At 36.4% G+C, this 14,087-nt stretch overlaps 1 protein-coding gene across 2 annotated transcripts in view; it reads left to right on the top strand.

The window, feature by feature from the left end:
• ACSL4 (acyl-CoA synthetase long-chain family member 4) overlaps positions 1–14,087 on the top strand; it is a 44,651-nt gene that overhangs the window by 13,026 nt on the left and 17,538 nt on the right. For both annotated transcript variants that reach the window (XM_008566667.1, XM_008566666.1), the window contains 7 exons: positions 1,679–1,788; positions 1,911–2,049; positions 4,733–4,883; positions 5,039–5,162; positions 8,491–8,562; positions 11,399–11,538; positions 12,291–12,463. In XM_008566667.1, coding sequence (XP_008564889.1) covers positions 1,679–1,788; positions 1,911–2,049; positions 4,733–4,883; positions 5,039–5,162; positions 8,491–8,562; positions 11,399–11,538; positions 12,291–12,463 — 909 coding nt within the window. The remainder of the gene's footprint in view (positions 1–1,678; positions 1,789–1,910; positions 2,050–4,732; positions 4,884–5,038; positions 5,163–8,490; positions 8,563–11,398; positions 11,539–12,290; positions 12,464–14,087) is intronic.

The following is a 14,087-nucleotide window of genomic DNA, read 5'->3' as shown; positions in this document are numbered from 1 at the left end:
TTTTTTGGGGGGGGGGGGAGGGGGTTTTGTTTTCATGTGGAAATTTTTTTGGGGTGCTCCTTTTTTTTTTTTTTTTTTTTTTTTTTTTTTTGTGACTGGTAAGGGGATCGCAACCCTTGGTGTGGTGTCGCCCACACTGCGCTCAGCCAGTGAGTGCACTGGCCATCCCCATATAGGTTCTGAACCCGCGGCCTTGGTACTCCCAGCGCCGCACTCTCCTGAGTGAGCCACAGGGTCGGCCCGATGCTCCTGTTTTCAAAGAAGATGTTCTTTAGCCATTTATTCTGCGTAAATTATGTCCATAAAACAGTATGTAATATTGTGGTTAAAAGATACCCAAAAACTCCTGGTAAAGATAGTGACTTCTAAGAACTAGTCTGGGAATTGGCAGCATAATGAATATAATTTAGAATTTTACTTTTCAATTGGAATTGAATTGTACCTGAAATATTTGGGGTTCAGGGGTATTTTTTGGAGATGATATATAAAATAATGATTAAAACAACAAAAAGCATTGCTTAGGATAATTCTAGTTCATTGCTTCACTTTGAAGCCTCTTATTTGACTTATTTATTCCATTTTACATGTGATATAAGCAGGGACAGCTTGAATTGGCATTAGATATGTTAGAAAGTAAAATTGGCTATATTTCTGATTCTTAAGCATTTGTTTTTGCTATTGTGTAAAAAAATGATTTTAAAAAATCGAGTCCAGAACAATGCCTTGTCACATACTAAGTACTCAGTTGTTTGTTGAATGAAATAGAACACTATAGGTTTAGTGTAGGAATCAAGATTTCCATTTCAAACAAACAAAAATAAATAATATGAAAATGATCCCCTATGTATCCATCACCCGACTTCAACAATCAACAGCTCATGAAAAGTGGCTATTCTTAATTATGTTCCTGCTTCTGGTTACCAGCCTAGAGCTGAATTTCTGAGTCTATTCTGAGTTTAGCAGATGTCCTTCAATTCTAACTGATCTTGGTTTCAGTTTATATTGTTTTTGTCTGGTAACCCTAAGGAGTAGATCTCCTTGGCTCTTCCAGTTAAGGTGTGGATGTCACCAATCAGACCAGACATTGGACCCACTAAAAAAGCTTTTTGGAAGGAATATGAACATTGTTTGTAGCCAATCTTCTGACATTGAGAGCCTCAAAATTTTCTTTTTTTAAAATTTTTCTTGGCAGCTGGCTGGTTCAGGGATCTGAGCCTGTGACCTTGGTTTTACAAGGCTGCGCTCTAACCAACTGAGCTAACTGACCAGCCCAAGAGCCTCAAAATTTTCAAAGGACTTATTCATTCTTTGGGGCTATGACCAATGAAAGTGTATACCACAAGGGAACCCTAGCTGGGCTAGCTCTGGTGTGAATTAAGAGTTCAAGGAGGACCTATTGGCCTTGAGCATCTTAACCAACTGATTTTTGACCAGTGTGGCCAGTATTTCTGGGTTTCTAAAGGTTTAGAAAGTTAGAGTTCTGGGACTTTGTAAGGAAAACTTTGGGCTGCCAGGGAATTTGAGGTGTGGTTGAAAGGTAGTAGCAGACTATGAAACGAGATTAAATTATAAAATGTCTTTGAGTCTGTGAGTGTATCTATATTTAGAGACTGACTTAAATAATACATTTCTAATAAATGTTTTATCATTTAATATTTGTTTATTTTTTATTATATAGTTGTCACTTTATATGCCACACTTGGAAAAGAAGCAGTAGTTCATGGGCTAAATGAATCAGAGGCTTCCTATCTGATTACTAGTGTTGAACTTCTGGAAAGTAAACTGAAGGTAAATATGAAATTTTCTTTTAATTCATGGTAGTGTTATCTGGCAGAACAGGAAAATGTTCAATAAGTGAATCATTGTTACAGGCCCAAATTTAATAGCTGGGTTTTCTTTCTGCTCTACAGACTGCATTGTTAGATGTCACTTGTGTTAAACACATCATTTATGTGGACAGTAAGACTATCAATAAAACAGAGTACCCTGAAGGGTTTGAGATTCACAGCATGCAATCAGTGGAAGAGTTGGGATCTAAGCCAGAAAACTGTAAGTAAAGCAGTTAAAATGAATTTATTTATCTATTCAAGGCTTGCTATTTCAGTAGGTTAGGTAATGACATGAGTGAAAGTGCTGAAGTTCTTTGATTAAAAAAAAGTTAAAAAATGTTTAAAAATCTATCAAGATCATATATGATTAAGATTTTCCTTCCCTTTCTCCTCAAGATGGTAACCACTGTTTAAAATTTACTAAGTAGTTGAGATATAATCTGTGGTTCAGAATTTATGGCAGTTGCTGTCAAACCTCTCCTTTTTTAAAAATTACTCACTATAACCTTCCAATTTCGACCTCATAAAAGGAGAAAGTCTCAGGCCTTTCATTCGGTACACTTTTTTAATGCTTATTGCTAGTGATGTTAATGATGTTTCAGAGGATGCAAAGCTGTTTACCAGGATTAATGCGTGGATTTATTCTACCACTGAGGTGGTAGTTGGTATTTCATTTGCAACAAGTAGAGGCACTTTGTAGCAAAATGTCAGTTGGTCATTAGGACAGAGATGAGGAAATTAATATTCCATTTGAATAGTTTTCTTCTCATGTTTAATGTGAAGGTCACAGTACCCTGGTAGATAAGATAAGGATTCATTTTGGCAGGAGGAAATATTTGTTGAACCTCTACTTAGCTTCTGAATATTTTGCCATTAGAGAATAAAAATATGTTTACAATAACAGGTATAGAGTATAGCTTTCTACCACATGTCGAGAATGGCAAGGAGTCTGAGATTTTACCCTACATGCAGGCAAACAAGTGAACCTGTCAAGTTTCTTAGGGACACAAGATTCCAGAGACAGCGATGAAGGACAGATTTTTACTCACAGCAGTAGCAGTAGCCAGACTGACATATTGGCATTTGTGTGTAGGAGAGGAACTCCAAGCTTAGGGAAACCAAACATTTTATTATCTATATTGTACATCCTTGCCGTTTGCTCTGGAGGGAGACATTATCTATGTGCAAACATCCTTGAAAAGATGGTCTGGAACAAAGTCAGTGCCTCTGCTTGCAAGATGTGCAGAAACATGAGAGACACATCGAGAATTGTCTCAACACCAGTTTAACCCTACAAGATCAGGGTAAAGTTGCCTGGGAAATCCTGATTGTTAGGGATCAGTTGCCGATTCTGCTGATTAACTAAAGGTTGTTGGCACAAAACTGAGGGGATACCAGTCCTCATAATTTTGTGTGAGCAATAATAACTTGATAGGCCACCTATACCACATAGTTGCACATTTCTACAGTAGATAGGATACATATATTTTTGTGGTGCTTTACCTGAGTAAACTGTTGTTAGTATGATGACACTTTGCATATTTATTCAAAAATGGGCAGAAGGAAATTGTCACATTGTGTGCTTAGACTGAGAAGAACATAACCTATCTACTGCTGCTGCTTCAGTTAATCATCAGAGGAGATATGTGATCCCTGTTTGCTTGGTTTAACAACTATGATAGAAGGGCCAGCCCGGTGGCTCACTCGGGAGAGTGCAGTGTTGATAGCGCTGAGGCTGCGGGTTCAGATCCTATATAGGGATGGCTGGTGCGCTCACTGGCTGAGCTTGGTGTGGATGACTCCGAGCCAAGGGTTGCGATCCCCTTACCAGTCAAAACAAACAAACAAACAAACAAACAAAAAAAACACTACGATAGAGGATATCTTTAAGAAGCATTAGAATTAGCTAATTTAAGTATAAGTTTATCTTTGGTTGTTTCAGCAGTGTATCTAGCCACTTAACATTTTTATTTTAACTGGTATAGAAAAATCATTTTTGTAAACAGATTCTCTAATAATCTTGTTAAACTTTTGATTCTGATGATATTCAAGGGTACTTCAAAAAGTTCATGGAAAAATAGAATTAAAAGATAATACAAACCTTTCTATGAACTTTTTGGTAACCCTTGTATCTGTGGATTCTTGGCCATTTTGGTGTATTCTGGGAAGGAAAGGCGGTTACTAGGTTAGCACGATACACTGTCTTGAAAGAGGAAGCTCTAGTGTGCTGTTTAAAACTTAGTATCTTAGAATTTTAGAGTTGAAGTCACCTTAAAGATCAAGTTCGGTGGTTTTCAGTCAGGGGGTAAATGTGAGTAACCCGTGGGATTTTGTTCCATCCCAAATAAATTGAATCTGAATTTTCAGAAATGGGGTTCAGAAATAGTATTTTGTTTAAGCTCTGCAGGTGATTCTTTTTTTTTTTTTTTTAGTGTATTTATTTATTTATTATTATTATTTTTTTAATTTTTATTTTGTCAATATACAATGTAGTTAGTTATTGTGCTCTGCAGGTGATTCTGATGCATACTAGTGGTAAGAATCCCAATCTAGTCTGACCATCTTATGTTAGAGGTGAGAAAATTGAGGCCTGAGGAGCTCACATACAATCCTCTATCCTGTTTCTCCAAAGTCCTGGAAATCTTTCCACAATGCTGCTCTGCATAAAACACTGTGGAAAGGCATGAGCACACAGGGTTTAGGCTAAACATCTAGAAAATGGGCCAAATTGAGTTTGAAGTTTTCATTGCAGTTACCCAGAATTTGATCACTGTTGTTGTTTCATTATCTAAAGCAAATACTTTTTATTGATAGTTTATCATTATGCAAAATCTAAATATCTTATTGTTGTTTAGCAATTTAGCTTTTGACCTGAAGAAAATGTGCTTTTTCATTCATTTTAGCGAGTGTTCCTCCAGATAGACCAACTCCTTCAGACATGGCCATCGTCATGTACACCAGTGGTTCTACTGGCCGACCGAAGGGAGTGATGATGCATCATAGCAATCTGATAGCTGGAATGACAGGCCAGTGTGAAAGAATACCTGGATTAGGGTAAGAGAGAATTATTCAAGTTTCTTCTTAGAAGTCAGAGTGCCTGTTCAGTATTCTCTAAACTCAATCTAGATTAAAATGATAAAGTTTTTAATGTTTCTAATTTAAAATGTCTTTTCACAAATGGTTAAAATGTTTCTTTTCTTTTGTTTTAGACCAAAGGACACATATATTGGCTACTTGCCTTTGGCTCATGTGCTAGAATTGACAGCAGAGATATCTTGCTTTACCTATGGCTGTAGGATTGGATATTCTTCTCCACTTACACTGTCTGACCAGGTGACAAACTTTTCAGCACATTGGCATGATCATATTAAGTTACACTGTTCGTCTGAGAACATATTACTAAAATGTGAGATATTTCAGTTCGGCTAAAACTTTTTTCTTAACTCTGAAGATAGCTTCCATGAGCAATATATAGCTGGGGATTTGTTAGTATTGCTTTATCTACATATTTTTAAATTATTTTGGAGTGAGTAATTACTTTCATCTTGTCTTTCTCTATTAGATTTTACTCTGGGGAGCTAAGATACAGAATATAAATACACTAAGCCCTTTTGACATACTACCCATGAGCATTGGCGGTTTTTTGGGAGGAGATGTAATGGTAGGGTTGTGGTCCCAGCTTCCTCTGAATTTTCTCTAGAGGTGTGCTTTTTAATACAGTAACCACTAACTACATATTTACATAGAAATTAATTAAAATTAAATTTAAAAAAACCCGGCTTCTCATTTGTTCTAGTCACATTTCAACTTCTCAATAGCTATGTGTGACCAATGGCTACCATACTGGACAGCATATATACAGAGTATTTCCATCATCACAGAAAGTTCTATTGGACAGCACTGCAGCATCTCCAAAGGCAGCCCTCAGCTTACTACACTGAATCAGAGTTCTACCTTCTCTCTTGTTCACAGCCGAAAGCCCGAGAGTGGGTCAAGCTAACTCATATATTTTAAGCCCATATGAATCCACACATCTAATATTGTTTACAGTTCTGTTTTATTTCTTGTTTAGAATAGTTGCTATAGAAAACCCTCAACCAGAAATAGGGGAAAAAAGAGCTAACAGGGAGCATGCAGTTGATAAGAAGATGTGTCCTTGGTGCTCACAGTTAGAAATTGTAGTACTTTTCTTTTTTTGGTAGAAATATCATTTTAGGGAAAGGCTAGGTAGGTTGTATAGTATTAAGAAAAAAAAGTTAAATAGATTTTTTTGGATTTACTTGAGGTTCCAACAACCTTTTTTGTTTTGTTTTTGATGTTATAATTTAAAGTGCACAAATCTTAAGTGTACTGCTTGATTAAGTTGAATATACACATGTAGACCTCTGTGATCATTACCATCTAGATCAAGAAAAAGAGAACATTTTCAGCACCTCAGATGTTACTTGTGTCCCCTCCTTGTCATTACCAGCCCACAAGAATTATCCAGTCTCCTTCTGAAGTGGATTTTTCTATGAGAGAAAGTGTTCTGTTTGAAACAACTACCAACTTTGTACTTTAAGGAACACAACCTCTTTGTAAGATGGGGTGCTGCTGTATTTGTTATACATTTAAAATCTGCTAGAATAGTAATGGAGACAATAAGTAAACTATCAAATAAACAAATAAACAGAACTTGCTCTAGAAAAAGTCAAAATAGACCTGTGGATAAGATGGGCTTTAAATTGTAAAAATGATTTTAGAAAAATCTGTGATGATTATGTTTTGAGGCAGTATAGTGGGTTTTTCTTACGTTCAGAGATGTTATCAAAATGTGAAACACATTTCAATATGCTTGGAGTATGATTTTTTTCCTTTGAGGAAGTACAGAAGGTGGGGACTAGCAACCTTTTTCTTTTTCACTGCCTTTCTGAGAACAGTTGCCTCAGTGGGGGGAGGAAAGACAGTAAGAGTTGATGTTTAGCAAATCCATCACCTCAAACATTCGTCATCTCTTTGTGTCGGGAACATTCAACATCTTCTTGACTAGCTTCTTGAAGTTATACACAAATTTGTTGTTGGCTGTAGTCTCCCTATAGTGCTGTAGAACATTAGATCTTTTTTTTTTTTTTGTCTTTTTCTGTGTCCGGCAACGGATCGCAACCCTCAGTGTCACCCCCGTACCGGACCGGGACCGGCAATGGGATTGCAACCCTCGGTCCCGTGCCTCGCTCAGCCAGTGAGCGGGAACCGGTCTGTATGTGGGATCCGAACCCTCGGCGGGAGCGCCTCCGCGCTTCCCAAGCGGCGCACTAGCACAGTGCGCCACCGGGCTGGCCAGAACATTAGATCTTATTCTTCCTATCTCTTCACAGTTTTGTATCCATTGACCACCCTCTCTCCATCCCTTCCTCCCTCTACCTTACCAGTCTCTACCAACAACTATTCTACTCTCTACTTCTCTAAGATCAACTTTTTTAGCTTGCACATATGAGTGAGAACATGCGGTATTTCTCTTTCTGTGCCTGGCTTATTTCACTTAACTCCAAGCTCAGTCATGTCACTGCCAATGGCAGAATTTCATTCTTTTTCATGGCAGAGTGGTATTCCATTGTGTATATAGACCGCATTTTTCCATCCAGTCATCTGTCAGTGGACATTTAGGTTGATTCCAACCCTTGGCTATTGTGAATAGAGCTGTGATAAACATGGGAGTGTAGGTATCCCTTCGACATGATGATTTCTCTTCCTTTGGGTATATAACCAGCAGTGGGATTGCTAGATCGTATGACAGTTATATCTGTAGCTGTTTGAGAAACCTCTATACTGTTTTCCATAAAGGGTGCACTAATTTACATTCCCCCCAACAGTGTATGTGTTCCCCTTTTTTCCACATCCTCACCAGCATTTGTTATTTTCTGTCTTTTTGATAATAGCTAGTCTAACTGGGGTGAGATGATATCTCATTGGGGTTTTGATTTGCATTTATCGGATGATTAGTGATGCAGAGCATTTTTTCATGTGCCCATTGGCCTTTTGTATATCTTCTTTTGAGAAACAGCAGGTTTTTACTTTTATGTTTTTCAGTGGCGAGCTTTATGAATTTCTTTACCTACTGATCTGAAATTTGAAGTCCCAAATAGTATATATGAGAAAGAAAGAAAGAAAAAAGGAATATGCACACATTTATGCCTAAATGTGCATATTCCCACTTGGTCCCTGGCAGTGTCCTCCATATCTTACCAACCAGAATATTATCAGATTAGGATTTTTGTATGATATTAATTGATGCTCACAGTGGTGACTTTGAGGTGTGGATTTGCCTACTGATTCACCAAAGAAAGTTAAAATTACCTTCAATTCTGTTTTAGTGTTGTCTGCCTTAATAGAGTTTTTTTTTTATTGTAGTAGTAATTTATGCTATATTTCATAATATGTTATTAATAAGAAAGTTTGATTCACCAAAATATCTCGTTCCCTTGTCATTATGGATCAGAGTTTCTCCTCTCTGGAAGGATACAGCACTTAACACTTCAGACTTGTAGGTTATGATAGTTGTAACAGATCACAATAGAAGATCAAATTCCATGTATCATTTCTGTCTTTGTCATTAATACTTGAATTATAACATTTTTTCCTAAGGTTGGTTTCCCTAATCGTATTTACTTTTTCTTCAATGCAGTCCAGCAAAATTAAAAAAGGAAGCAAAGGAGACTGTACTGTCCTGAAGCCTACACTTATGGCCGCTGTTCCAGTGAGTACAGAATATGAATATGAACAGAAGAGGATAGTTTATATAATTTATTGCTTACACTTGGACTTCTTAAAGAGGAATACTCTTAGATATACATATACATTTTAAAATAATTTTACTTTGTTGAAATCATGGCAAATGTGTTTCTTAAAATCTTAGATGTTGTATTGGAGAAGGTGAAATGGCAAATGCATGACTCCGAAATGCATGACTGTTAGTGTCTGTTTGAAGATTAGTACTTGAGAATTAGGTGGTGAAAATGACCTCGTTCAAATTACCTAGTGTGAAAATTGGTCATAATATTTTAGGGTAGAAAATACTATAAAGATCATCTTGTTAAGAAACCCTAGGCCATCCTAGAGAGCTGAGGTAGCACATCCAAGGTTATGGAGCTGGTTAGTGACAGAGCTGCATCTAGAATCCAAGCCGCCTGACCCTCTTGTGGTAACTAAGAAAAATTGTCAATTTGAGAGACTACCCAAGGTAAAAGAGTTTAATTTTAGATATTCAAAATCCTCATGTGAAATACTGCCATTTTTAAAAAAGATATTACATTTTATAGCTTTGAAATGATGAATTTTGAAACATTTAATGAAGTGTTTTAAATTTGTAAAATCAAATATATTCTAGCACATTTACATTTCAAAACCCCAGGGAGACTGTGCATCAGTATCACTTGTATTACCATCATACTTATCCCAGTATCTTTCAAAGAATTTCTTTTGCACATGGAAAGTGTGAGATTAGATAATAAGGTGTTCAGACCAAGTTTTTCTAAGAATTACAGATGGAAGATACTTTATGGTCTTTTTAGCCTTTAATCATAAAATTACCAAATAACCAAAGAAATAGGTCAGAGAAGGCTTTGCCTTTTTACTTAGAGGTGCTCTCAGAATCAGCAAGTTTTCAAAGTGAAAGGAGAAGCTTCTTACTAAAAACATAATCAAATGATGCCAATAATAGCTAGTGTAGTACTTACTATGTTCCAGGCACTGTGCTAAGTGCCTTAGATAGATTATTTCACTTAGTCCTCTCTAAGATTTTACTGGGTGGGCCCTGTTATCACCAGCTTAAAAAGATGGAAACTTGCCCAAAGTCACATTGCTCATAGGTGGTAGAATCAAAGCTTGACCTCAACCAGTCTGATATCAAAGTCTTCTTAACCTCTATGGCTATCTATTTAGGACTGTTTCATGTAGTTGTTGTTTTATTTTGGGAAACAATATATTGGTTTTATTACCCAGTATATATAGGACTCCCTAGTAAATCATATCAGAGAACATAGGGAGGAGGAAAGGCTGAGGTGTGAAGGAAGTAATCTCTGATCTTAGGCCTGAAACTTAAGCAGGAGTTAGCAGATAGGCTATTTATCCTCTAATTGCCCATTGTCCAGTCTCCCATGCCCTACTTTGCCTCCCAGGAAGCTCACTTATACGGGTGAATTTCCAGGGCTTCCTTGCCTTGTGATGGTTGGTTGGGTTGAGCCAATTGGAAGCACTCATGAGAGATCAGAGGGCAGGGAGATAGAGAGAGTTCTGCATACTAATTACCTTTGCTCCTTCTCTGCCAGGCTGTGAGTTTTGGCAGTTGACAGGCACCTGTTGGATGGAGTCTTTCCCATGGGCTGTAACCAGGTGTTTTTCATGGCTACAGTCCCCATCCAGATTCCAGTGACACTTCCCTCCTCTTATACTCCTTCAGGCCTAGGGATAGTAAATAGTGTCCTGTGTTGCCAGTCCATTGGTGCGTCACTGGACTTCACTGGTTCCCTTAGCTCCTCCTACTCCTCTAAAAATAGGCCCTTTAAAAAAAAATCTTTTTATTGAGAATTGTTTTCGATAGATTCTGCCTTTTGAGTTTGTTTCTTTCCTGGGTCAGAATAAAAAATCAATTTAGTACTATAACATTCATACTGCGAAAATTCAGAATAAATCACTACTTATTATAAGCAGTGACTCAATTGAATGTCATGTAATGTTAGGTTGAGATAAAGGGTGACTTGGTGGGCTAACAATAAATCCTGCCCACTCATTGCACCTGTAAATTTATAAATTTGTAAATTTATAAACATTTATAAACATTTCTTATGCCACAATTGATATTAATTTTTGCTAAGTAATTTCAAGAAAGCATCATTTAGTGTTAGCCTGGGCTGTTGGTTTCTTGTTTTTTGTTTTATATGTATTAGCCTGGGAGTATATCTCAAACCTGGTCATCCCTCTAATTTTCCAAGTAGTTGTGAGCAACAGTTCTATTCTTTTTTGTTATCTTTGTTTCTATTAAAATGTATTAGAAATGCCTAAATTAAATTACAGGGACATAAAATTTTTAAGGAAATATAATGTTCTCTGCCATGCTGTATGAGACTCACAAGGTTGTAGTAATAAAGACAGAAGCATTAGGTTTTTTATTTTTTCATCTTAAATTTTTATTTTTTATTAGCATATTCATTTTTGCAAATCGTGATATTTCTTTATGCCCTTTGCCTGACCTATCACTTCCCTAGAAGTATTAGATTTAGATTCAACATAGTTGGGTATTTTGGTACTGATTGAGAATAAGTGAATATATTTGAAAGAAGAGTTTTTTTTTTTTAACGAAATCTTTCTGCGAGAGCTGAATGAATTCTCTGTGCTCTAGTTGAACTTAGCATATAGAACTGAAGAAACTCCTCCTTAGTCTTTTTGAAGTAGTGAATGAGAAAAGTCAGTGAAATTAATTCTGTAATTGTCCATTATACTAAAGACTTTTACCTAAGATGTTGTAAGTAAGGTATCTTCAACTAATGACTGTTTCAGTTCTTTTCAGATTATTAAATATTTTATTCACCTTTTAGGAAATCATGGACAGAATTTATAAGAATGTTATGAGCAAAGTTCAAGAGATGAATTATATTCAGAAAACTCTGTTCAAGATAGGGTATGATTACAAACTGGAACAGATCAAAAAGGGATATGATGCACCTCTTTGCAATCTGTAAGTACATTTCATAGGTTTAGTGATTTGAGCCTTTTAATCCTTTTGTGTTTCTAAATCTGGAAGATGAACAAGTAAATGGCAAGTTAATCTGGTTTGAATTTTACCACCATAATCATAAGGTTGAATTTCTCTTTTATTCCAAACCTCATTGCTTATATAGCAAGCAGAGTCCCCTGACCTGTGATCTTGGCAATTTAACAAATTTTAATAATCAAGCAAATATTTAAGATTTAATTATGAAATTTAGTATCATGAAGAAAAACTATAAGGGCTTTTGAATCAAGACAATTGAATTTAAAAAGTGTCATTTCTAACTAAAGAAAGTGATCTTCATAATTTATTCCACATGAAGGTTTTTGTTTTATTGTATATGTATTCATAAAATAGTGTAGTAAGTATATAAATATAACAGTTATTTTAAATGTGGTGCTGGGGGTGGGGATGGGGAAGCAGTTTTCATTGGAAATGAGATAAGTGACTAAATGTATCAAATTTAATTCTAAAGTTTTTTCCTTTGACCTCATCATTTGCTTTCATTTGCTCTATGTCAGAGAAGTTTCCTGATAATGCACATTTTTTTCCGCATTACTAAGTGTTTTTCTGGTGTTTTAAAAAAGGTGTTACCAGTTGGTTCTAAAATTTAGATGTTCAGCCAAAGTTGAGAAATCTTTCCCAGAGCTTATAAATTAGTGTATCACCAAGAATAATTTCTGCATGTATTGAAATCATTTATCCCCCTTTTTATCTAGGTTACTGTTTAAAAAGGTGAAGGCTCTGTTGGGAGGGAATGTCCGCATGATGCTGTCTGGTGGTGCCCCGCTGTCTCCTCAGACACACCGGTTCATGAATGTCTGCTTCTGCTGCCCAATTGGCCAGGGTTATGGACTGACAGAATCATGTGGTGCTGGGACAGTTACTGAGGGTAAGCATTATTAATGTGACAAATAATTTTAACCACTACTAATAAAATCCATTTGCATTGCCTTTGGAAACCATGTTAACTTATAATACCTCTTAAGTAATATCAGATTCAATGCAAACCTACATAGGTTTAGTTTTATGAACTCAGATAATAATATCATGTGTACCCTTTACTTTTAAGCCATGTAAATATTTATGGCACATTGTCAGTCCTCAAAATTCAGTCCCTCTGGTCCTTTAATCTCCTTTGGAGAACTGTAGTCTTGAAATGAAGTATCACTTTTATGTTCCCTCTCCAATCTGTATTCATGTCCTGGCTTTTGTTTGCTTTCTCTTATTTTCAACAGCCTAAAGCAGGGTTTCTCAACCTTGACACTTCAGATTTTGAACCAGACAGTTCTATGTTGTTGAGGACTCTCATATGCACTGTAGGATGTTTAGCAACCAGATGCTAGTAGTAACCTGCTCTCCCCATCTGTGACAATGAAACATATCTCCAAACATTGCCAAATATCCCCTGGGTTGAGAAATACCGGGGTATAAGAATTGTTTTTTTTTTTTGAATGATTCCACTTTCACTTTAAACTCATGTCTAAAATCAATGCCTCATTCCACATCAGTGCACATAAAAAAATATGAAATAGAATCAATGCCATTATTCCCAACTGTCTCTCTATTGCCAAATTATTTGTTTGTGTCAATGGTTTCACCATCCTTAATGTCATTCAGGGTATCGGCTTTGAAGTCATCTGATTTTTTCTTTTTTAGTGTCTTTAACTTTCATCAGATCTTCCCATTCCTTCATTAGGTTGCTCCTTCTCCTTCATGCCACCTTTGTCATTCAGTCTTTTATTGCTGCACACAGCTCTGAGGTAGCAGCCCTTCAACAGCTATGCCTGCCTGCATTAAATCACTTCTAATTCATCCTGTGTCCTTCTATTAGACATATCCATTTCACCCGCTGTTTGATAGCTGGTGGATCAAATCTAAATATGCCTTTACCTAGCTTTCAAGACTTCTTTAATCTGGCACCACTGTGCCTATCCATCTTTATTTTCCATTATTCCCACATGTATACAAGCCTAACTCTTCTCTCCAGATGAGCCAATCTTCTCCCTTGTTCTCATACAGGCATTTTTGGTCTCACCTCTCTGTATTTTCTTTTTGCTTCTGTTGGAATGCCCTTTTTGCTGACTGGTCACAGCCATCTTTTAGTGCCCAGCTTTTCAATAAAGTCTTTCCCAGCTATTTCATTTTACATCGATCTTTCTCATCTGTAAGGTACTATTGTGCTCACTGTCAATACCATGCAGTTTAGTATTTAAATGTTCTCTAAGTTGGTTTCACATGCATTTCTTCCCAGGTAGTTTGTTTATAAGGTCATTGGGGGCAGGGTTTCCTTATTCTTTATGTATTTTTCTCATAATATTTAATATAATGTTGAATATAATATAATAGGCTGCCCATAAATATTTGATTATTGCTAGCAATAATCACAAATTGTAAAGGGACAATATCATCATCATCATAATGTTTGATAACAGCAGCTAACATTCATTGAACACATAGTTTATGCCAAGAAGTGTTAAGCACTATCCACATATCATCTCATTTAACCCTCACAG

Source organism: Galeopterus variegatus, unplaced genomic scaffold (genome assembly GCF_000696425.1).
Source record: "Galeopterus variegatus unplaced genomic scaffold, G_variegatus-3.0.2 Scaffold260, whole genome shotgun sequence".
Classification (NCBI taxonomy): Eukaryota; Metazoa; Chordata; class Mammalia; order Dermoptera; family Cynocephalidae; genus Galeopterus; species Galeopterus variegatus.
This window is presented reverse-complemented; position numbering and strand designations above follow the sequence as displayed.